Consider the following 22732-nt stretch of genomic DNA (forward strand, 5'->3'; position numbering starts at 1 on the left):
TAACATTTATCCTTGCTATCCTTTTTCACCATCTGTTCACTGACTTTTGTCCCTGACTGTATAGCTACGCAGTTAAGCTTCGTAAGAAATACGTTGCGATAAAGCACTGATCGATATTTAAAAATACAAAAGATTGAAGTGATCGAAATGATTTTTTACATTTTTTGAAAAATAAAACTGTATTTCTACCCTTACTTTGACACTTTCGATACGCGCAAATAAATTGCAGCTGCCATCATTATTATAAAAAGTATCAGGGCAATTATTTTTATTTGAAATTATATGATTGTTGTGAACCGTTTAGGCAATCTGAGAGAAAAAGCTTTCGACGTAATAATTTATAATAACGTCGTCGATACGATACTTGAAAACAAAAACTTTACGTATTAATTACCATAGCTTGTCAATATAAAGAAGAAATTTCCGATTTCTCTTGATCCTGTGTCATGATTGTATCTTTTAATTTTTTCTCAACGAATCGACCAAAAGATTGAATTATTTTTATTATTAAAATCAAAATTATTCGTAGCGATTCTTTCCTCCTACAAATAAAACTTGACACATTCAGAGTACTTACCTTTCATGATATACAAGATATTCACTGTGTTTGGAAAACAATGCACGTTATTGTTGATTATTTAATAGATACTGGAGATCTGAGTGTACAAAAAGTCTCTTATAAGCAAGAAATCTTATCACCAAATGCCTGCCGGGGTTATCATATCTAACCTGTATTTTTCGTATCGTAAGATACCCCCTTTAATTTGTCTATGTTGACACTGTCACCCACAAATTATTAGTACATCTTAAATATAATTCTATTACGAGACACTACCTACATCCATGATCGAGGACAAGGAAGCAAATCTAAAAGAAATAAATATTTAACATGCACCGATTCTTTCTAATAATACCAATACACAATGTTTCATAATTTGCTTCTAACGAAAGTTAAGTTAACGCAAATACCTACAAACCATACGATGTGCATATGAAACTGATAAGTAGGCTGCGGATCAAATTCACATTTGTGTTAATAGAATTAACAACCCCTTCTCAACCCCTAAATATAATAATTCGTATCGTACTTTAAGTATTTCTTATATTTTTGGATATTAAGTGCATTCTGTAGTTTTCTGCGAATTAAAATTCCCCGTAAATGCATAAACACCCACAATCTATCGATAAGATACTTGTTAATCAATTAATTTCGTCTCACTTCTTATCGATGATTGGGTACGTTGCATATTTTATCTTTAGATTATGCATTCTCTTCGAAGGTTCAAAAAGTTACTTATAGTCGCGTGGGGATTATCTTTGTGCTCTTTATTTCATATGTAGTTCTTACTTTTACTTGACTCCATTCCAAATTAGACATATCGCTGCAAATTATTGTCTGCCGAAAAGAAACTGGCTATTTATTACTTTCTTTTGTAAATTCTAAACGATGCTGAACGTTTACTTTGGAAATGTATATGGACTTTGTTAACACGAAATATTATTTGTGATAAATGTGTCCTGGAACAGTTCCTGTGTCCCAAAACAGGGCTTTGGCCAAATTCATCGCTTATTCGAGTGGTCTAAACCCGAGTTTCGAGCTACCAGTGCACCCCTAACTGATTTCAAGGGCTGTCTGACCATAACGATTCAATCTACTAGCATGACATGGTCGCGCCGTACGTGCATATTGTAACCACGTAATCGAGCGACCTAACCCGTTCTCTTATCGTTCGTCGATAAGAACGCGATTCACGAAAGAAAACATTTGCATACATGTAACGTCGATCGATCATGCAGTTGCATTCGCCAAGCGTCTTTCGAATGCGGCACCGGTGACTCTGGTGTCGTTGCATCGGCGATGCATGATCTCCGTGTCGCGTCGCGCTCCCTCAAAAATAACGATCCAATGGGAAGCGTGTAAACAATGGTTGAACGGCGTCGGATTGGCGGCGCTGTCGCCAAGTCGGCTCGTTGGAGCCAATCAGAGACCGGTTATATTGGCTTCAGGGGAATGTGCATCGGTCGTCTTTTCCCCCCCACTACCAGTGACGGCGGCACGGCTCATGTTCAGTAGACTCGGCCATTTCTCTTGCGAAGCGTAGCAACTCGTTCGGCTGCGACATTTTTTTCCCCCTGACGACCGTGCGGGTATTCCCGGAAACTTTGCAAAATAACGCGACGCAAAAGGATGATACACTCCGGGCGGACCAGGCTCGAGGTAAGTCAACGCATCATATGACAGTAAAGACGAGGCTGGCTGACTGTGGAAACGCGCGTCAAAGTCACCATACAGGGGGGGTCGTGCGTGTGTCCAATGTTGTCATTGCCGAGGCGAACAGCTGATCCGCTCCCCTGACCACCGTGATGCCTGGCAACGATTTCTCGCCCGTGTCTCGGCCTCCTGCCGCGACGACGATTCACGAAAGCCAACGGTGAACACGGTTTGGACGGTGTCTTGTCTCCGGGACAGTTATAAAGGCTTCTTACATTTTGATCGCTACCATTTCGCGTATATCTCTCTCTCTCGTTCTCTTTCCTTCTATCTGTGTCTCTATCGGTGCGCGTTCTCGCATGCTCTGTCTCTTTCTACGTCTACGGTCTCTGTTGCTCTGATCGACCAACCAACCAGCCAACTCCGTCCTTTGTTCTTTCATTCTTTGTTTCTGTCTGCCTTCCTTCGTTCTCTGTTCACGTTCCCTCGTCTCCGGTAACGCACCGCCGTCGACGTCGTCGTCATCGTTGCCGCTGTCATTGTCGTCGCCACGACACTGTATTGGAGCGTCCTCGGATCCCGTGCGTTGTCCTTCTCTCTTTGTTCGGTTCGTCGTCGCGTATCGTTACCGGACTACGGACTATGGTCTGGCGGTATCGTCGCGACGTTCGACGCGCAAGGTGCTGCTTCTATCGGTTTTGGACGGATTCGTATACGTGCACAAACTCGTCTCGAGGAATCATCGACGTTGTCAACGAACTCCGCGTCTTTCGTTCCGTCTCCCTCGCTCTTTCATCTTTGTCTGCCTTGATTTATCTGTCCGTACACCTCTTACGCTCTCTGTCAACTTGCCTTTCTTCGTTTCTACGACTCTATCTGCCTCTGTCTCGTTTTCTCGTTTGGCGATCGTTACGCGCTATTAGAATGTCAATGAGCGTCGTCCTTCTCGCTGGGTTGTCAGTCGAACGTATTCACGAAAATCGACTCTTTTCGAAATCGTTTCATGTTTTTTCACCTCCCCTATCCTCCTCCCCTTCTGTCCGTCACCCTGCTTCTCTCCGCCGACCTGGCTCGCGCGTGGCTGCTTCAACGCACACGGATCCTTATTCCGTGTCGAAGTAGCGTTTCGCGGTTTGACGAGTCGGTAGCGTCGCGACGCTCGTCGTAGGACATCGCCGCGCCGTTACATTCTCCAAGTCGAGCGCGAACTCGCAGCTGATTTGGAGGGAAAACTAACTCGCCCCGCTGACCGAATCAACGATTCTCAAACTGGGGTCTTCAAACGCGTAAGAGTCTACGAGATCTCGGAAGAAAAGAGAAGAGCATATCAAATCGTGCGATAAATTAACAGAAACCGATACGTCGTAAAAAGAACCTCTGAAAAATTGCTTTCGGGGGCTGGAATTCCTTGTCGAATGTTACCAACCTAACCTCTTAACGCTTCTCTCGACTTAACCCGCCAAAAATGGTTAAATTTTTTTTTTATCGAATTTGTTACTCGGCTACGTTAAGAGACGATTTTTGTTCGTTCTAATGGTCTATCTCGCGCAATAAACCCATGTTTTAAACATAATAAAATGCAAATTGGAGCACAGAGTTATGAATAACACAAGTATTTTTATACGTGCAAAAAATAGATTTCCTTATTGACGTAAACTTATATTTAAATTAAGTTTACATTGTAGTCCTTGTAAAATGTTCAAAGATAAAAATACTGGCATTTCGTTCGTAGTAATTGGGAAAGAATCACTTGACGCGTTACCATGTAAAACAGTATATTTATTGCTTGCAGTAACTCGTAAGTTTACTAAACACTCGCCGAAAAATAATTAAAAATGTGGGGTGCGTGTAAATGGAAACCTCTGCGGTACACAATTTTGTTCATTAATTCTGAATCGTGTACAATTTGTTTTTGTGCCAAAAGAAATTCAAGCAACTTTTTATTTAATAATTGTATATAACTTATAAAAAATATAAATGTATTATGGGTATAATAATTTTCTCTAATATATAGGGAACATGACAGTGAATCTGCAGCGTTTTTCGAACTAAATTTACCAAAATAACGTTTGTTTTCTTATTTGAAAGGCGAATAAATGTGATTAATGAGCGTTGCCAACAAGCAGTCTTCGTGCATGGATAATTTATCACAATTCAACCACAATTTGTATTCGACGAATAGCACGATAATGAAGATGTCCGTGAAAAGATGAAGTTTGAGAAACACTGGGTTAAGCAGTTCGCGGTCGCGTATAAACAGAAACTGCGCGCGCCGTGGATCGCGATCCACAAGCCCGCGTTTTCTTCGCTATTCCGATGACTCTTTCCATTGGATGATTCCGCTCGATTTCCTCAAAGCACGCAACGTTTAAAAAATTTCAATACGGGACATGGTTCGCATAAAATTGATAAATTTATTCTGCATTCCCAAGAGTAAAGAGACAATAACTTTCAAGCAAAACGTATATTTTTGTCTTGTTACGAGCGACATACAGGGTGTTCAGCCACCCCTGGGAAAAATTTTAATCAGAGATTCTAGAGGCCAAAATAAGACGAAAATCAAGAATATCAATTTCTTGATTGAGGCTTCGTTAAAAAGTTATTAAAAAATTTCAAATCATTCTGAAAAAATTATTTTTGGTTGCGGAGGTCAATTACAATCATTTTTGGTGGATACACATACCCCCGAAATTCTACTCACTTTCGAGAAAAAAATTCGAGTAGGTGTTGAAATTTTTCGGTGAAATAAAAAAATTTCATATCGTTCTGGAAAAAATATTTTCAGTTGCAGGGGTCAAATACAATCATTTTTGGTGAATAGATATACCCCATAAATCCTACGCATTTTCTAGAAAAAAATTCAGTACGGCCGGAACTTTACACGTTAATAATTTTTTAACGAAGCCCTGTATATTATTCGGTGTAATGAAAACTTAAATAATCTTTTATCGAATAGTTACAAAATATTGACGAATAATTATCATGATTATTTTTTGTAATTAATTATAAGAGTTGCCATAAAATCAATTACTGCCCAACTCTGCAGGTAACCTTGCTTCTGGTAAATAGTCTAACCTAACCTAACCCTTATGGATTCGTATTTCACTGCCTTCCGAAGACACATCGAGATGCCTGCGAATCAAATTACATAGCAGACGATCGTCTGTCAGCGTGTCGGATCGAAACGATAGTTACGTTCGAAATGACAGGATGCAATAACTTTGAAAAACCGTGCTTCGCGAGCAACAAGTTAACGCAATTCGAAAGGATATAAAACTCAGACTTGATTAACCAGTCGATTACGATCTATCGGTCGATCGTGGCGTGCTTTTTAATAGATCTATCATTTTCTCTGTATTACGATATTCTTAGCATCGTATTTTAGTTGATTTCACTCAGGCTGTTACAAATTCTCATTTTCCTTCCTGTCAATGGGCCTTTGAAACATGATTACATATTCAACTGCTGATAAGATTTATTTTTTTGTACTTAACGACTGTTTTGTAACACGTTAAATTTGTTTACATAATTTCAAGAATCTTTCTAAAAAAATGCTAATCGCGTGACGCTGTTGTTATTCCATTAGAAATTGTTTGACAATATTACGCAATAAAATTTCGTGTACGACTACATATATCCAATATAAGTAGACTGGACTAGAACTTATTTATTTAGTAAAATATGTAAACACGTTCGATGCAAAGAAGTTACGCGATCGTTAAATTTTAGAGAAGAGTACATTCTAAGAGGCACTCCGAGAAAGTTTGCTTGTCGAGTCGTGTCGTTGTTATTGTTGAATTTGAGGTTAGGTAATAACGATATGCTGCTGTGACTCGCTTTTGTACTAAACGTATACTTAATCTTGCTTGTATACGTTAATTTTCCCTCTCTATTTTCTTCATTTTCATAAAAGGTGGAGGGACAATGGATTCAAGATATGAATTTTGAAAGTATACAAGATCTGACAGGGACTAGTACTTTTCGATCGGCGCTGGATATTCGCGTATACGTATAAACATATTTGTTTTTCTCGTACTTAATTCATTGGAAGGATACGGTACAGTACATAGTATAGCTTACAAAATAACGCTTCTAACCAACAGTAGGCTACTGTAGTTAGGTTGTTGTACATAAAAATGAGAAACTGAAAAATAGCATGCGGTTTGTACTTCGAAAAATATGTCGGAATTCTATTTTGAAACCGGATCATTTCCCAGGGCACGAATGATGTGACCGCATTCTAGCTCGGACTCTCGCGAACATCGCACGCGACCATATATCTTGTTTAACGCTAAACGCGAAACGTAAACGTCGCCCCGATATTGCGTCGATCCCTCGAACACTGGGAGTTCGATCCTTCGGTCGCGTTTTATTCATAACGATCACGATATCGAAAACGATGACGCGAATGACGATACTTCGCACCGTACCGATTTCCAAAAAATTTTGTCAGAATTCAAACGATCGATTGCTCGATATTTCGAACACGAATACAACCGATAGGTTAGGTTGTGACACTTGAAACGTTCGATCGAATTTGTTCAGTGTATGCTTCGTAACGCGCGTGATATTCGTTCTTTAATTATTTTTGAAACATTCGAATTTTGTACGCTGGGGGGCCCCTTGGAGCCAGTGAAGCGCGAAATACGACATGAAACACGATACGAGTTGGGATGCCGGCGACGATTGGTAGAAAAGACCATGTCTTTTTTTCGCTTTCGCTCACATTTGCTGTTCTTTTCTTCGGTTGTCGACAGAAGATAAAGGCGACTCGGAGACTCGACGATATCGGTGTGTATAAATAACTGTTGGTGTCTAATTTCACCTTCCCTGTACGAAAGATGAACCTAACCCCTGCAGCGGGTGTTCATTTTAAGAATCATTACTGTACTCGAACGTATTTCAGTGAATATTTTCAGTCTTTTTGCGCATCATAAAAGACACTAGTGTGTCGTATGGTGATTCCAAGAAACAATGTTCTACTTTAGGGTTAACTTAATTTCTCCTCGAATTTTGTAGACGCCATTTTATCGATTGTTTTGCAACGATCGTCCAGCGTAGAACCTTTCTTCGAAGAACTCGGTTATTCGCTCTTACGAGGGAGATAAAAATGTTGGCGAGAAATTAAACATAACTTACACCGACGAGGGTATACGTAAAGGGTCGATTCGATGGGCAGAACGATAGTGTAATTACTCGGTTCGAGGGCCGTTGTCGAAAAATCAACGCTACGAATCGCGAAGCTGCATCAATCCCGAAGCTGCGAAAGGGTATTTATAGAGAAGATCGATACCGAGGACCGCGTGTTGCGATTACTTTTTAAATACCCAGACCGTTGCCGTTCCATTTTTTTTTTTTTTTTTTTTTTCTTCTTTTTTTCGAGTACTTTTAGTAATCCACGATAGAAACATTCTTTTAAATCTGCTCGTTCCAATTAACTTTTAATCAAACGTGAATCGCGAATCGATTGGTCGAAGTACCGTCGTGTTGAACAGTGGGGCGAATATACATACATGCGTATTCCACCTATTTCGGTCATCTTGACTAGTTTTCACTAAAAAAATTTTAATTAGGCATATATTAATCACGATTTAGCGCAACATTGATTTAATAACGGTTAACGTATTTTATGCTATATTGTTCATAAACGATTGACTAGAAATACAAGATTTCTGAATTGTTATGAAAAGAAAATAATTTTCTCCCCGTATAATTATACGACACGCAAAACATGTACGCTACGGCATATACGCATATAACATGCGCAAGTAGAACTAATGTTACATGCATATCACATACACGCGCATGTACGCATATACGCTAAAGATAGTTTTATCATTTACATAACCATAGCGTTACTTACGATGATTGAAGACAGAAATACAATATATGATCGTATATGTTCGATATAAAACGTTGGTACCCATATTACCCCAAATACCAATGCACACGTTTCTTTGAGCCGGATAATTTTTACAGGACGTGGTTTTTTTATAGATATTTTATATTAAGGTGTACACGATTATTTGTTACTCTCGGTTGGAAAAGACTCGTTGGGTTGTTTCGTTATTTTGCATAAAATTGTGCTTGAAGAATATACAGGGTGTTCGGCCACCCCTGGGAAAAATTTTAATGGGAGATTCTAGAGGCCAAAATAAGACGAAAATCAAGAATACTAATTTGTTGATCGGGGCTTCGTTAAAAAGTTATTAATGTTTAAAGTTCCGTCTGTGGAACGCCAATCTGCGAACACAGGCGAATTTTTTTCTCGAAAGTGCGTAGGATTTCGAGGGTATGTCTATTCACCAAAAGTGATTGTAATTGACCCCCGCAATCGAAAATAATTTTTCCAGAACGATTAGAAATTTTTTAATTTTGTCGAAAAATTTCTCCTACTCGAATTTTTTTATACATTTTAAAATTCATTCCATACGTTTTATAATCCATATTCGTGATTAAGAATCTTCTCCTAAGACAGTGATGAGAAACCAAGAATCTTTTGCAAAAAGAAATTAAGAAAATCATGCAACTTGCGTACTATAGTATGCCAATATGCTGTTAAAAGCAATAACTTGTTAGGAAAAAAATAGAAAATATTCACATTTGTAATGACAGTTTTTATTTGTATTATCTGTAGCACGTAAATGCGCATAAGAACACTTGACACTTTCGCGGCGAATGATAAGCTGAGTGCCCTTGTTGCGATACGACCTCACGTCTTCAATCAAGACGATAATAATTGACGTTATGCAGTCGGTTGTTGTGATTACATCGTGTATCTGTGTGATTTTACAATTCGAGAATCCAATTAGTGAACCCCAACAAATGCGATTAAAAAACTATCGAGTTTCATATTTTTCATTAACTATTATACATAATCGTTCTTGTGCACAATAAAAATTGGACTTTTTCGCGTCTAAATCGCCATTTTCGAACACTACTGTGCGTCGTAACGATAAGCTTGTAGATCGCAGAATCATCGGAATCGGTGTTGTCGTTGCCGGTAGAACTTTGAAAATCGGTCTCGTGACAGATGATGATGGTTGTTTTAGAAAAAAGTAAGTCGCGTGGGCGTAGAAAGAGGGGGCCATGTCGGGCAAGGGGTGCAACCGGTCGAGGAGTCCGGTGCAAGCGGTCAGTGGTGGAGGCAACAACATCCATCGTATCATCATCATCATCATCACCAACACCATCACCATTATCACCATCAGGCCGGTTATTACATTTCTCAATCGCACACTCACAACAATCCTGTCACTACCATGAAGCAGTCTTACATGCAGGTTGGTCGCCTTGTACTCTCACGCATGCCATTTTTTTCTCGCTTCACGTTAACATGGAACTAAAACTTCTTTGTCGTTCGAGCGCCTTTTGCCTAACGCACAGTGGTTCAGAACACGAAAATCCTAGCCAAAATCCTGCAAAATCGCTTTTCAACGATCCATACTTGTCCTGAGCAATAATCGCTAGCACAAACGTTACGTTTACTATTTTGCTCTCTGCGCCATTACAAACTGCAGTTTTACGTATTTCGTTTATTTTGGTGTCAATTGTTTTTAATACGTTGACTGCCGTCGTTTTCCACCGAGGAGCTAAAAAAATTAATTTTCAAGATTGGATGTCAAAGAAAACAGATATGACAAATGATGGGTGGGTGTTGGTTTCCAATTGTCCAGAAACAAAATTTCGTTTTCGTGGACAATTCGAAGGGTTTGGTGTGGCAGTCAACGTGTTAAGGATGCATTCTCTGCACAGTATTGCCCTACTAAAAAGCCTCTTCCATTTATTATTCTGTTCACCGTGGACTCTTCACCCAGGAAGTAATTTATATTTTAAGACGTTCATTGCGCCGCGAATATTGCGTAGATCGCAACAAAGTGACTGACGTAACGAAGAAAATTTTATTCGATATTTGAGTATCACACTTCTGGGCTAATAATTAGTTTGTCATAGTTTCTACAGTAGAAAGTATCAAAATACCATTAATATCACGTGACAAAGTCGTCACCTCTTACAAGTATAAGAGGGCGTCCGAAATTATTATCCTTCCGGTGAAAGTAAACATCGATAAGATTTTATTATAGTCGAAGCAACGGTGATATTAACGACAGCGAATTTATTGTAAAAGAATATTAAAAAGAGACTTTGTAAAAGCTCGAAAAGAATTAAGAAAAATTAATTGCATAGCAGTTGAAAAGAAAATGTAAAAGAATATTAAGGCTGGTTAAGTTTTTGCAAAAACTATCAAATTAAAGCTGGAATATCGATCAACGGGGAAAAAATAATTTGGTGAGATAGATGTAAAACAAATCGAATTTATAGAAAATTCATTAGTTTTCAATGTCTCTTCGTTCAATCCCTGTGAACTTTCGACAGGATTTTTATTTTTTAAACCACTGTGCGACGGGAAACAGTTAATGTTTGCATTTTGTCTGTGCAATACTCGCAAATAAGGTGCAATACGTAGTGGGACGGGAAATAGTTTTCACGCAAATGTAATAACTTTCTGAATCGACGATGTTGGACTTGAAATTTTTGAACTATGATATTAAATTCGTAATCATCGGCTGTAAAGAATTTTAGGTACCATATTTTTAATTTATATTCGCGGAAATCTGAAAACTCTTTCTATATTTGGCCAGCTTTTAGAGATTTTGTTCCTTTGTGTAGCATCTCTCCGTTGACCTAACAGAATTCATTTGAGTCTGTTTCTGTTTTTGGTTGCAGCTAACATGGGTGTTTCATGACGACGAGGCGCAGATTAATAAGAAACTGCCAAAAGAATTGTTGCTTAGGTACCGTAAGCAACGTACTTGTTTTTTTTTTTTTTTTTACTCCCTTTGTTCCAACGATCTTTTTCAGTTTTTTTTTTTTTTTTGCGCGACCAGGGAATCGCACGAAACGTAATCACTCGTATTTTAACGAAACTTTATAGGATGATAGAGAATCAAAAACTACTTAATCCATAGTAGACTGTAAGCATAATTAATCGACAGGTTGAAAGATATTTCATCGTGAAGAGCATAATTGTCCACTGAGTTATTAATACTTTTATGAGTCTACTATTCTGTCAATTTTGACGATAATCAAACAATAAATAAGATTTCGCAATTTTTGAGGGGCACCGATTAATTTTATTTCTTTTTTTATCGGTGACACGCAAACATTGAAATATTTTTATCCGCTGTTCTTTATTATACGCGTTACGTTCTTGCCGGGTGTCGTTGCACACGAACAATTCAAGGCTCTTTTAATGAGTCATCGCTCAAGTCACTGCAATTATTTGTTTCCTTATTACATTTGCTTAAGTGAATCGATCAGGGTGTATATAATTTCGCGATAATGTGTACAATTTCGTGATAACCTAGTACGATTAGACAACTATTTCTTTAGGTGTTCGTGCAATGGTTGTTTTCAAAGCCACGAAATTACATTTACCCTCTTCTCGTCCGTAATCTTTGAAACTGAAAATAGAAACTATTTATTGCCATGATATATCAGATAGTATCAAAATCTAGTCCCACGGACGAAATTCGTTAAATATAATATTTGAGGTTTCTATCCACCTAGGAATTTTCCTTAACATCCGAGCGTTACGGTCCGCGCGATTCTCTACTAATTATTTTTGTACAAACAGTATTTATTTTTTTTATTTTTTCTTTCGTGTGTTGTAACCCCAGTAGATTTTTTTAACGGGTCGATCGTCGAAATCGAGTAACACGATTGCCGTACAATTGATAGAATTCTCTCGTATCTGGACGTGGTGTCGCTATGCCGGTGCGCGCAAGTCAGCAAAGCCTGGAATGTGTTGGCGCTAGACGGATCCAATTGGCAGAGAATCGATCTCTTCGATTTTCAACGAGACGTGGAGGTAAATCGAACAATTAACGCGTTGCTTATCGCTACGCGATGCGACAGGAAATTCGCGTTGCATGCAAGCCCGATACAGGATACGTTAAGGGGATATTGCTGTCTAAACTATCATTTTTTCGGTCTTGTGATTTTTTTTTTAACAATAGGTAGGCTGTTTTGTACTGAGATTTTAAAGATATATTTATTCATCTTACAAGCATGTACAGTATTTTGTTCATCAGAAAATATTAAAAATTGTGGGAGTTATTAAACTTCATATTCAATGGCTCTTCTGAAGAAGGTACTCCACGATTCCAGCTGATCCGCTAATCTGAAACAAAGGGGGCTAAAGTATCTGTGCTAGGAAGGGTGTAGTAATAGCAGGAACTAGGGAGAAGTCAAAAGCCCGATAAATAAAGGAATGACTCTTCAAATTTCGAATTTCTATTTGTTTTTTTTCTTTTGTCTTTAGGACATTAAAAAAAATAGTACAACTCAATATTTTTTGAAGCCTCTAGTTCCAGCAACAAAGGCGTGCCTGCTGAATATTTTCTCCAAAATTTGAAGTAAATTGGTTCGCTGGATCTTGAAATATCATGGAAACCAATAAACAAGAAGTTACCTAAACTCTGACAATTTTTAATATTTTTTGATGAAAAAAATACTGTACGTACTTATAAGACGAATAAATATACCTCCAAAATCTCAGTACAAAACAGCCTACCTTTCATTAAAAAAAAAATCACAAGTCCGAAAAAAGACACTCTAGACAGCAATACTCCTCCTACGAGGCAAAAATTATGTAGTCACAATCACGCTACGGTGGCAATTGACCGTTAATAGATTAAAGTTATATTTTTAAATCATAATAAAACCTTGATCATCGGTATTTAAAAGATTACTATCTGCCCCTTTAATGTTTATACTTTCTGAAACCGGATAACCGAATCTACAAACGTGCAAAATTTCAACGAAATCGGTAACCCGAAGGCCTTCTTGCTCTCTTCTCGCGAGAAGCTCGATGGAAACGGGAATTCCCTTAGCATTCGAGTCTCGTTCCGTCTCGAATAGTCGTGATTGTCTCGAATTTCGGAGTCCCCGCATGTAACCCGGATCCTCGAGCAGCTACGATTCTTAATAAGTCCACGGTCGTCTAACTAAATCATTCCAACGCAGGGACCAGTTATAGAGAATATATCGAGACGATGCGGCGGCTTCCTGAGACAGCTGTCTCTCAGGGGATGCCAGAGCATCGGGAATAATTCCATGCACACGTTGGCTCAGGCCTGTCCCAACATCGAGGAGCTGAATCTGAGCCAGTGCAAAAAGATCTCAGACGCCACCTGCGCGGCGCTCAGCAGTTGCTGCCCGAAACTCCAACGACTGAACTTGGACTCCTGCCCCGAGATAACGGACATCTCCCTGAAGGATATCTCGGACGGATGTCCTCTCCTCACTCACATCAACCTGTCCTGGTGCGAGTTACTTACCGACAACGGAGTCGAGGCGCTGGCGAGAGGCTGCCCGGAACTTCGAAGCTTTCTATGCAAAGGCTGCCGTCAGCTGACGGACAGGGCCGTCAAATGTCTGGCTATTTACTGCCCCAATTTGGAGGCGATTAATCTACACGAATGCAGGGTATTTACGGACAAAATTCACGCGACTTAGGGGTGGGGGGAGGACCATTGTGACGATTGAAAATAAACGGCAGGTTTCAAGAATTTTTTCAGAGTAACTATGAAACCTTTTGTGATGAATGTTTAATGCTTTCGAAAGTACATTTCTTGAACTACTTGTTGTAAAAATTTTGTATAGAAATATTCATTATTATAGCCATAATAGAAACCAGAATGAGAGGCCTTCAAAAATTAGTTAGAAACGGGCGGAAGTGTAATTTTTCACTGCAAGTTGTGAAACAAGAAATCATGCAATATTTTTAAACTATAGGATAGTAGCTTCGGTTGCACGTACCGGATTTTTGAAAATAATTATTTATTATAAAATGGTGGAACTTTGAAAGGGAAATCTAAAAAAACTGTGACAAGATCAATACTTCTTTTAACGCCACGTCGAAACTAATTATTCGATCGAGAATTCCGTACGTGTAACCGAAGAGAATAGTATTAGGAACCACCATACAAAATTTTAAGTACATCGGATGAAAATTGACTGAGTTATTTAACCGCCTAGTTTGAAAAATGTGGTTTTGACACCATTTATCGCTCTAGACTAAATACTCTTGATTTACATAGTTATCTCGATCAAAACACTTCCCATTCACATAAAATCTTTAGCATAGCAGAAATGATAAGAGAATTTCAAACGAACGTCCCGAAGTAAAGAGCAGTTAGTTTCAAGCGTTACGCATATTACATTTTCGATTTTTTCAATCCGTCACAGTGGTTTCCTCCCTTAAATCTTTGCGCTCGTACGATTTTTCAACTAGCAACTCGCCGCGATTCCGACAGGAAGGAACGTTTATTTCATAACAAAGTAGACACGCGAGCGCAAAGAGTTAACAGATTGAGCGCCGCGATGTACACCCAGAGTCTGTCACAATATTTATCTTCAGCATCGCAGACTGAACACTTGCTGCGACGTTTGGTTAATGTCAACGCGATTTCAACTCCTTGCAACTTTCCAGCTATCCAGATAGTCTTACTCGAAAAGTACTATCCGTGTTTGGTAGTCGAAGATTACTGATACACGCGTTGTTAGTAATGTTTGCTCGAGAAGCAGTCTAATATGTTGAATATACTCGTTTAGAGGGGCTGTCGAGTGTAAGTTAATCGAGGCGCTAAATCTGTCCTAAAGTATTTGTATGTAAAGGAGTTGGTTCACGAAAATTAGACTCATTGCAGAATATAACAGACGACGCGGTCAGAGAACTCAGCGAACAGTGTCCACGGCTGCACTACGTTTGCCTGTCGAATTGTCCCAATCTGACGGACGCGTCCCTGGTCACGCTGGCGCAACATTGTCCACTCCTCAGCGTCCTCGAGTGCGTTGCCTGCACACACTTCACCGACGCGGGCTTTCAAGCTCTCGCGAAAGTGAGTTCTCGATCCGTCTACAAACGTCACAATGTAAACAGCACTCTGTTCTACACCTTGCTTTCAACTTTCAGAATTGCAGACTACTCGAGAAGATGGACTTGGAAGAGTGCCTTTTAATAACAGACGCCACCCTCATTCATCTGGCCATGGGCTGTCCCAGATTGGAGAAACTGGTGAGTTGATTCTTCTCAGATTTTACATTAAAATTATGCCAATAATCAAAATACATATAGTTCAATAACTTGAGTACCTGAATACCCAAAGCGCTTTGATCGAATAAGTAAACAGTAACTCCCAGAAAAGAAGTCGTCCAGTAATCTTTGTGAGGTTGTTTTAAAGATATAACCTTATACTTTCACATTCTTAGATTGAATTTCATTGGAGATTCTTTTACACTAGGAAGCGAGTGAGAAAGTAAACATTAACAAATTTTATATCAACCTAAAACTACCATAGATTTATTGATTAACACCTACACTTTACGACGATTACTGTAAAATTAGATATAAGATTTTGTCGCCATTTTATTTCACTTTGTACAGTTACAAGAAGCTTTTACTCTGAAAGGTATAACAATGAAAAAACAATAGTATTTCGTGTTATAAAACATGTACGATTTGAAAGTTGAACACGTATTTTAAAAAAGATCAGATATGGATCTGATTTGTAGGATGTAGCAAAAGCAATGGACGAATTTCAAATTTCTATTAGCAACGAATGTACGATAAAATGGTAATAAGGTCCAACGTGTAGGGTAAACAGAGAACCATTTCGCTGTTTGGAGAAACACACAACGTGTATTCGATGTCAAAACATTTCGTAAACATATAAAATCTGCTATTATTATCCGAAGTTATTACTACTTTCGTTTGCATTTTTATGCTCATCGTAAAATTATACAATCACGCAATAAAATTATCGGTATACAGTAGTCGCGTAACTTCTGAACATGTTTTGGAATGTGCTGCAAAGGTGCGATAATGTTCGTTAAGGAAAAGTTTCTTATCCTTTATTAATTAATATGATAAATATGAAGTAACTATGTTGTATCGCTTAAGATACATATTTTCTGCAGTGCATCACATTATTTCTCATTGCTTCGTGATTATAGTCCGTAAAACGTTGTTTTACGTTGAAATGTGCGTTAACGAGCCTGAAACACTGATAGAATTACGGGACAATATTCGATATGAAATTGCCGCGATACAACTGAATATTAAAACGAGTATCAACAAATTTCGCTCTTTATTTACGCGGCTGTATACGCCAGCTGTCCAAACAAAATGTTGCTTAACAAAAATAACGCTTGCTTTAAAAGAAAAAAGAATAAATAAAATCGATATCTACATTTGTTATTGAGAAAAAAGCTTGTAACGCTGTATTTAAACCACATGGTACAATACAGAAATATTTTCTCGATATAAATCTTATTTACTTCGATACTTGCATAATTATAATCATTTAAAATTCATTGCTTCGGAGAAATAAGGGAAACAAAATGAATCAAGAGTATTTATTGAAAACATGAATATCTAAAAATTTAGTTTAGTCTAACTGTTTCTCGTTTGTATGGCGATATAAACTGATAATATAAACATAACTGATAAGTTCGGTGCAGACGATACGATATTTTCTTTTCTTATCAAAGTTCATTGTATATCCATAGATCTGGAAAGTATAGAAGTTAATCTCGTAAACCGATGCTTTGTAAAAAAACAGAGTCTATCGCACTGCGAACTGATCACCGACGAAGGCATCCGACAGTTGGCTCTCTCGCCATGTGCGGCGGAACATCTGGCGGTGCTGGAACTGGATAACTGCCCCCTCATCACAGATGCCAGTCTCGATCACCTTTTACAGGCCTGCCACAATCTCGAGCGCATTGAGCTGTACGACTGTCAACTGATCACCAGAGCTGGCATACGTAGACTCAGAGTACTGTCTCATTGATTCTTAATTATTACCGCTCTTCTACGGTGAAGTCAACGAAATAACGAACTTGAATATCTACAGGACCAGGAACGAGTATCTTTGCTGTCTTTGTCACTTGTAGCCAGGGACTTGTAACTGAAATTAATACCGGTATTTTTCTATAATTCCTCCACTCGACATAATCTGTAAGCAGCTTACATACTCTTATACATAGATACAATGTATATAAAGTTGATAAAAATTATATAGAAATAAACGAACCGCAAGGGAACACGCGTATGAGAATATGCACTGAAAGTAATATCGACATTTTTATATTTCTTTTTTTGTGTATATAAGAGTAAGTGTAACTGGAAATAAGTGATGTAATAACGATATTTTGCGTTTCGTTATAAGTCCCTGGTTGTAACAAAATATTCATTTTTTTATTTGTCTGAAAAAGATTTATTATTACTATCATTCATGAATATGAACGGGATTTAATACCTAAGCATGCTCGTTCCTGTCGTTGCTTTTATTGCTTACTGTCAAACTAGCGAGCATAACAAATCATTGAAGAAAATAGTAAGATGGGCTAATGTTTCCTCCAGATGGAGACCTCCCAAGTTGATTCTTTCGTTGACCCCACCATAAGTTTCTCCATCCTTCACAAAGTGATTCTTAACACTTTAACACCCGCTTGTTTTAGCCAACGCTCAATTCTGAGAGCCGCGTTCAACCAGGGATTGTAACCGTTGTCTAACCCGAGTGAAAAACTGGGTTACCAATGTAAGGTTAGTGTAACCCGTAGTAATCACGAACCAACATTCCCAGATAGTATACAGAACAGAGTAACCTGTTCAGAACTGATTACAAGCGATATTATTAAATATTAAGTATATTTTGAATTAACGTACATCATAATATAACGTATATACACGTATTAACATACACGGTATAATTGCTGCATAAAATGAGGTTTCAAACCATTTCAGAAGTTATTTTACATATTTGGGGAATTATTTACAAGGAAGACTACATGAATTCTCACTGTCACCGATTCTAACAAAGAACATCGGCGAAGCGTCTCTCTCCAATTTTGATCAAATTTGCAGGTTTTCTGAGCGACTAAAGTAAAGGATATATTCAAAAGACTTGTATATCCAATGATTTTGAGATTTGGATCAGAATACTGTAACTTTGAGTGCTAGCTTCGCCCCATAAGTTTGAGTTGAAAAAATATATGTATTCTTTATTTTACAAACCTGGATTGTTTCATGAAATTCAAAAGAGGAAGGAAGCACTTCTCGGATGTTCCTTGTACGTCACCGATTTGATTGTCCTGACCTACTTTTTACCTTCTTTGTTTTACAAGTTTTACCCACACACTGCGCATGTTACACGCGTACACACATCTGAGCTGGATTTTATGCATCCTCTCCTACATGTAACTAATTGATTTAATTTATTCTTGCTATCGTAATATCGCCTAAAATATTGGAAGTCAATCTTGATCGTTGATTGTATAATATAAATTTCAAAGCGCAAGATATTTTGCAAGGAACAGCGATAAACATAAGAAACGAAAATAGTTAACCGTGTTATCGCGTGTCATTGTATAAAAATAACTTACTTATTTGGGTTAATGTACACCATTAACGGCCGAATCTGGTTTTGATTACGGTTACAATCCCTGCGTTCAACTGCATAAAACTTAACGCCAATACCCGGGGAATTTTATCATTAATTAAATTAAATTAAATTACAGTGTATCCATTCTACTTAGAAACTTGTACCTCAAAAACTATGCATTATACAGGAAGTTGTTCCAAGTGCTGACACTATACGTCGGCGGTTGCATCAACTTTGATGCCTCGTGTCTCGAAATTAGCTTGTGCAAAATGCATAAATAAGTAGTAGTTTTAAAATATTTTAACGTAGAGTTCAATTTAAAAAATTAAATGTTATCTTTACAGAGCTATGTCTAAAACATTTAACGATATGCAACATTTGTTTAAAACATTTTTCCGTATCGTGCATAGGTTTTGAAATATTTATACGTTTCTAGTTATAATGGACATGCTATTGTATAGTAATAAATGTAGTAGTGTGCCAACGGCTTCCAGCTTCTGGAAATAAAAATACATAGTAACACGTTATCCGGTGCCAAGGTGTTAAGTACCATTCTGTGCATCTTTGCTTCTCGTATTAACCTTGTGACGACTGCGGTTACGTCACTGAATTATATTATACATTAGTCATAATCATTACCTTAGCTTTTCTATAACCCAATTTTTCAAAGTGTTTCATAAAAGTTATAATTAATATATGAAAAATACTGCGTAAATATTAAATCCATTGTTTAAAAAAAATATATAATTTAAGGTCAATCGAAAATAGAACATCACATTGAAGCGTATGGTTAAAAAGTAAATTGAAAAAAAAGAACCACGCTATTACAAGACAAGTACCTTATCAACTTTGCCACGTTCGATATCGACGCGTGCAGTCATATTTTATCAAATAAAGATTGGTAATATCTTCAACGTTAAATATCTCAAAAGCTATAAGCCGTCTGCTCCCAAAACCGTGTATCGTTAGTTTCAGTTTTTCAAGCTCTACCTCGGGGCCTCTTCTTGTAAAGGATAAGTGGTCCGTTCGAATGTGCCCGTGTGTTTCGCTGTTTCGTACCGCTAACGATGCGTTTGTCGATTTGTTTCAGACGCATTTGCCCAACATCAAGGTTCACGCATACTTTGCGCCCGTGACACCGCCGCCTAGTGCGGGGGTGTCTCGGCAACGATACTGCCGGTGCTGCGTCGTTCTGTGATTCCGCATTCAAGTGACTCTGATGTAAATCGTCCGACGTACCACGCTAACGGTGGACATTGTTTCGGTGATTGCCGCGCTGTTGCGGCAATCTTGGGACCCTCTTCTCTTCTCTGGTTCGCCAGGCGGGGACACCACGGCTGGCCGCCTGCGTCGTCAACAGTGAGAGAACGAGCCCTCGTCGTGAATAATCGCGAATCCTTCGAGAAATACGTTCGAGCTACACACGCAAAACGTGTACAGTACGCGTTACCGTCACCTACATACACACAGACACACACAGCCTCAGCCGCTACTGCAATCAACTACTATTATCGCTGCTACTCTACCACTAGCCCAGTACCTATATTCGCCGCTGTTGAACACTGTTTTCGCGGTGCGTTTGTCGTTTCTACTCGGAGAACCCATCCGTTGTTATCGATGGCGCAAATGATTATGCGCGCCATCGTCCATTGTTCGCGCGCGCGTCGCTCACCGCGCGACGAGCAGAGGTTTCGCCAAAGGAAAGAAACTCCCGGCGATCGCTGGCGATCGCTTCTTTCTCTCCACTCGTTACAAACGACACACCGACGACGACGAACACGCGCATAGCCGAGCGTCGTGCGCGCATCTCGTCGATCGGACGCCCGTATTTCTCGCGGTTGGATGTTCCACGTGACACGAAAACAAAGGGGGAAAAAAAAGATAAGCATATGTATATACATATATATATATATTTTTTTAGTACGACGCATCCTCTCTTCTGCTATAAACGCTATTATCGAAGAGAAACGCGCGATCCGTTCCGAACGATGATGGGCGTCACGCACACGTCCAACGTCGTCAGACTTTCCGAACATAGGATGTTGATAATCCCGTTCGAATGTATTTCGAGTTACGTAGGCACTCTCGGGTTTCTAATCGAATATTCACACGCGTGCGGATGTGTGTATACGTGTGTGTGCTCGCGCGTCTGAGCGTGTTCCTGTAGCAGTTTCTCAACGAACACTGCCTGTTATAATGTTATTGATATAAAGAAAGAGAAAACGCAAAAAAAAAAAACAATATATATATAGAGAGAGGACACGAGCGTCGTAGGAAACCGCAGATTTTTTGAATCTCGTCGTGAAACCGTAGATACTGTCGTTCGTTAGAATACATTATACACTGTGTCTCCGACAAGAAGAAGAACAAAACGTTTCCTGTCCGCGTTCTGTTCACGATCACGCGCGCGACTAGCTAAGCGGCGCCTACGGAGTTTCTTTCCTTTCGCGTGGCACGCGCGTCGCGAACAACATACTTAACGAGAATAGAAGCGGGACGCTGATGCAAATTCAGCGCCGGCTGTCGACTTCTCGAAGCAAACAGAGAGAGAGAGAGAGAAAGAGAGAATGAGTGAGAGAGGAGAGAAAGAGAGAGAGGACAGGGACGCTACCAAAGTGTCTGTCGTCTTCGAAACTCGCGTTTAGTTGCTGCTGGCGTTTAGGCGGTGGCACGTTTCAGATGATGCATTTTACAACGATTCGCGGACAAAGATACGGTTCTGCTCGTGAATCAAGCCCCCCTCCATAAAAAATGGAACCGTATTTCTCCTCGATGACCCGACATCTATTTATCTTTCTGCCTACTTTGTATTTCGTTTGTTTCTTTTCCCGTTGTTTTTTTTCTTTCTTTTTTTTTTTTAACTTGTCATGGACTAGGAGAGCACAGACTGACAAAACGAATCAAAGCGTTAACGCGTTGAACCGATTCACTTTGGCCCAGCGACCGACTCGCTGGCCTCTCTTTTACTTTTTAAGCCTAGGTTACGGAATGGTGGCGGTACGAGGATCGCGAACGCGCCCGTAAACGCGAATCGACGGATCTTTGGAAGCTCGTTACGCGCACGGGACTTCGTGTCACTCCACGATTGAAGTGACTGACGCGTCGTCGACGATACGACGTGGAAATTCATTCGCTCCCGGACCCCCCTCGCCATGAATGTGGATACACGCGATGCACAAAAGAAAGGTATAATGAAAAGAGAAACGTTTCACGATACAGACACCGGAGCCTCCTTTCTGTTAAAACAGCCGCAATATCACCACGGCGCAAGGCTCGTTCGGAAAGCGTAACGCGTAAAACTAAATTCCAAAAGATTTATTTTCACTGAAGCGAACCATATCGGCTATACATGCAGGGTGTCCCATTTATCACAAACATCGCACACGTTGACCGCAACAGTTCTCCGTCTCTAAGAATGACCCTGACATTTGTTTAAATTATAGCATGAAAGATAGAAATATTTCATAGCTCGATATTGTACGTATTATTTTCTGGTATTATTACAACCGCAATTCTATTAAAATGTTTACAAGTATGAATGTGTATTCGTAGAAAGCGTTTTAAAAATTATATATTTTTAATTTAACAAAATTATTTTAATAATTACACTTAGAGTCTTGATTGTCTCGTAGGCCTTGATTCAGTCAGCTTGCAAGGGTTTACATTGTATCGGTTAATTGGAGTCCTACTGTAGTATACAGGTATACAGGGTGTCCGGCCACCCCTGGGAAAAATTTTAATGGAAGATTCTAGAGGCCAAAATAAGACGAAAATCAAGAATAACAATTTGTTAATTGAGGCTTCGTTAAAAAGTTATTAAAGTTTAAAGTTCCGCCTGTAGAACGGCAACTTGATAACAGCTGCGTACGCGCGATAGTGGCTCTCACTCAGAAAACAGTAAAGCTGTCGATACGTCAGTGAGTAGAGTTTCTCATGCTGAGTGAGAACCACTATCACGCGCACGTAACTGTTCGCAGGTTGCCGTTCTACAGGCGGAACTTCAAACGTTAATAACTCTCTAACAAAGCCTCAATCAACAAATTGGTATTCTTGATTTTCGTCTTATTTT

General features: G+C 39.1%; 1 protein-coding gene and 1 long non-coding RNA gene across 3 annotated transcripts in view; both read left to right on the forward strand.

Annotated features, from left to right (window-relative positions):
* The window catches only part of LOC143348135 (uncharacterized), a 253899-nt gene that overhangs the window by 226510 nt on the left and 4657 nt on the right, over positions 1-22732 (forward strand). The gene's annotated exons all lie outside the window — the stretch shown is intronic.
* On the forward strand, positions 2075-20904 carry LOC143348133 (F-box/LRR-repeat protein 2-like). Of its 2 annotated transcripts, XM_076778015.1 has the most exons (9): positions 2075-2218; positions 10940-11007; positions 11954-12083; positions 13241-13702; positions 14926-15117; positions 15192-15293; positions 16840-17055; positions 17741-17825; positions 19754-20904. In XM_076778015.1, the coding sequence occupies exons 1-8, from the start codon at positions 2189-2191 to the stop codon at positions 17792-17794; spliced, it is 1254 nt and encodes a 417-aa protein (XP_076634130.1). In that variant the 5' UTR covers positions 2075-2188; the 3' UTR covers positions 17795-17825; positions 19754-20904. The 2 variants fall into 2 exon arrangements, with proteins under 2 accessions (XP_076634130.1, XP_076634129.1); XM_076778014.1 differs by lacking the exon at positions 17741-17825 and having other exon boundaries at positions 2077-2218.

Source organism: Colletes latitarsis, chromosome 11 (assembly GCF_051014445.1).
Source record: "Colletes latitarsis isolate SP2378_abdomen chromosome 11, iyColLati1, whole genome shotgun sequence".
In the NCBI taxonomy this organism is placed as follows: domain Eukaryota; kingdom Metazoa; phylum Arthropoda; class Insecta; order Hymenoptera; family Colletidae; genus Colletes; species Colletes latitarsis.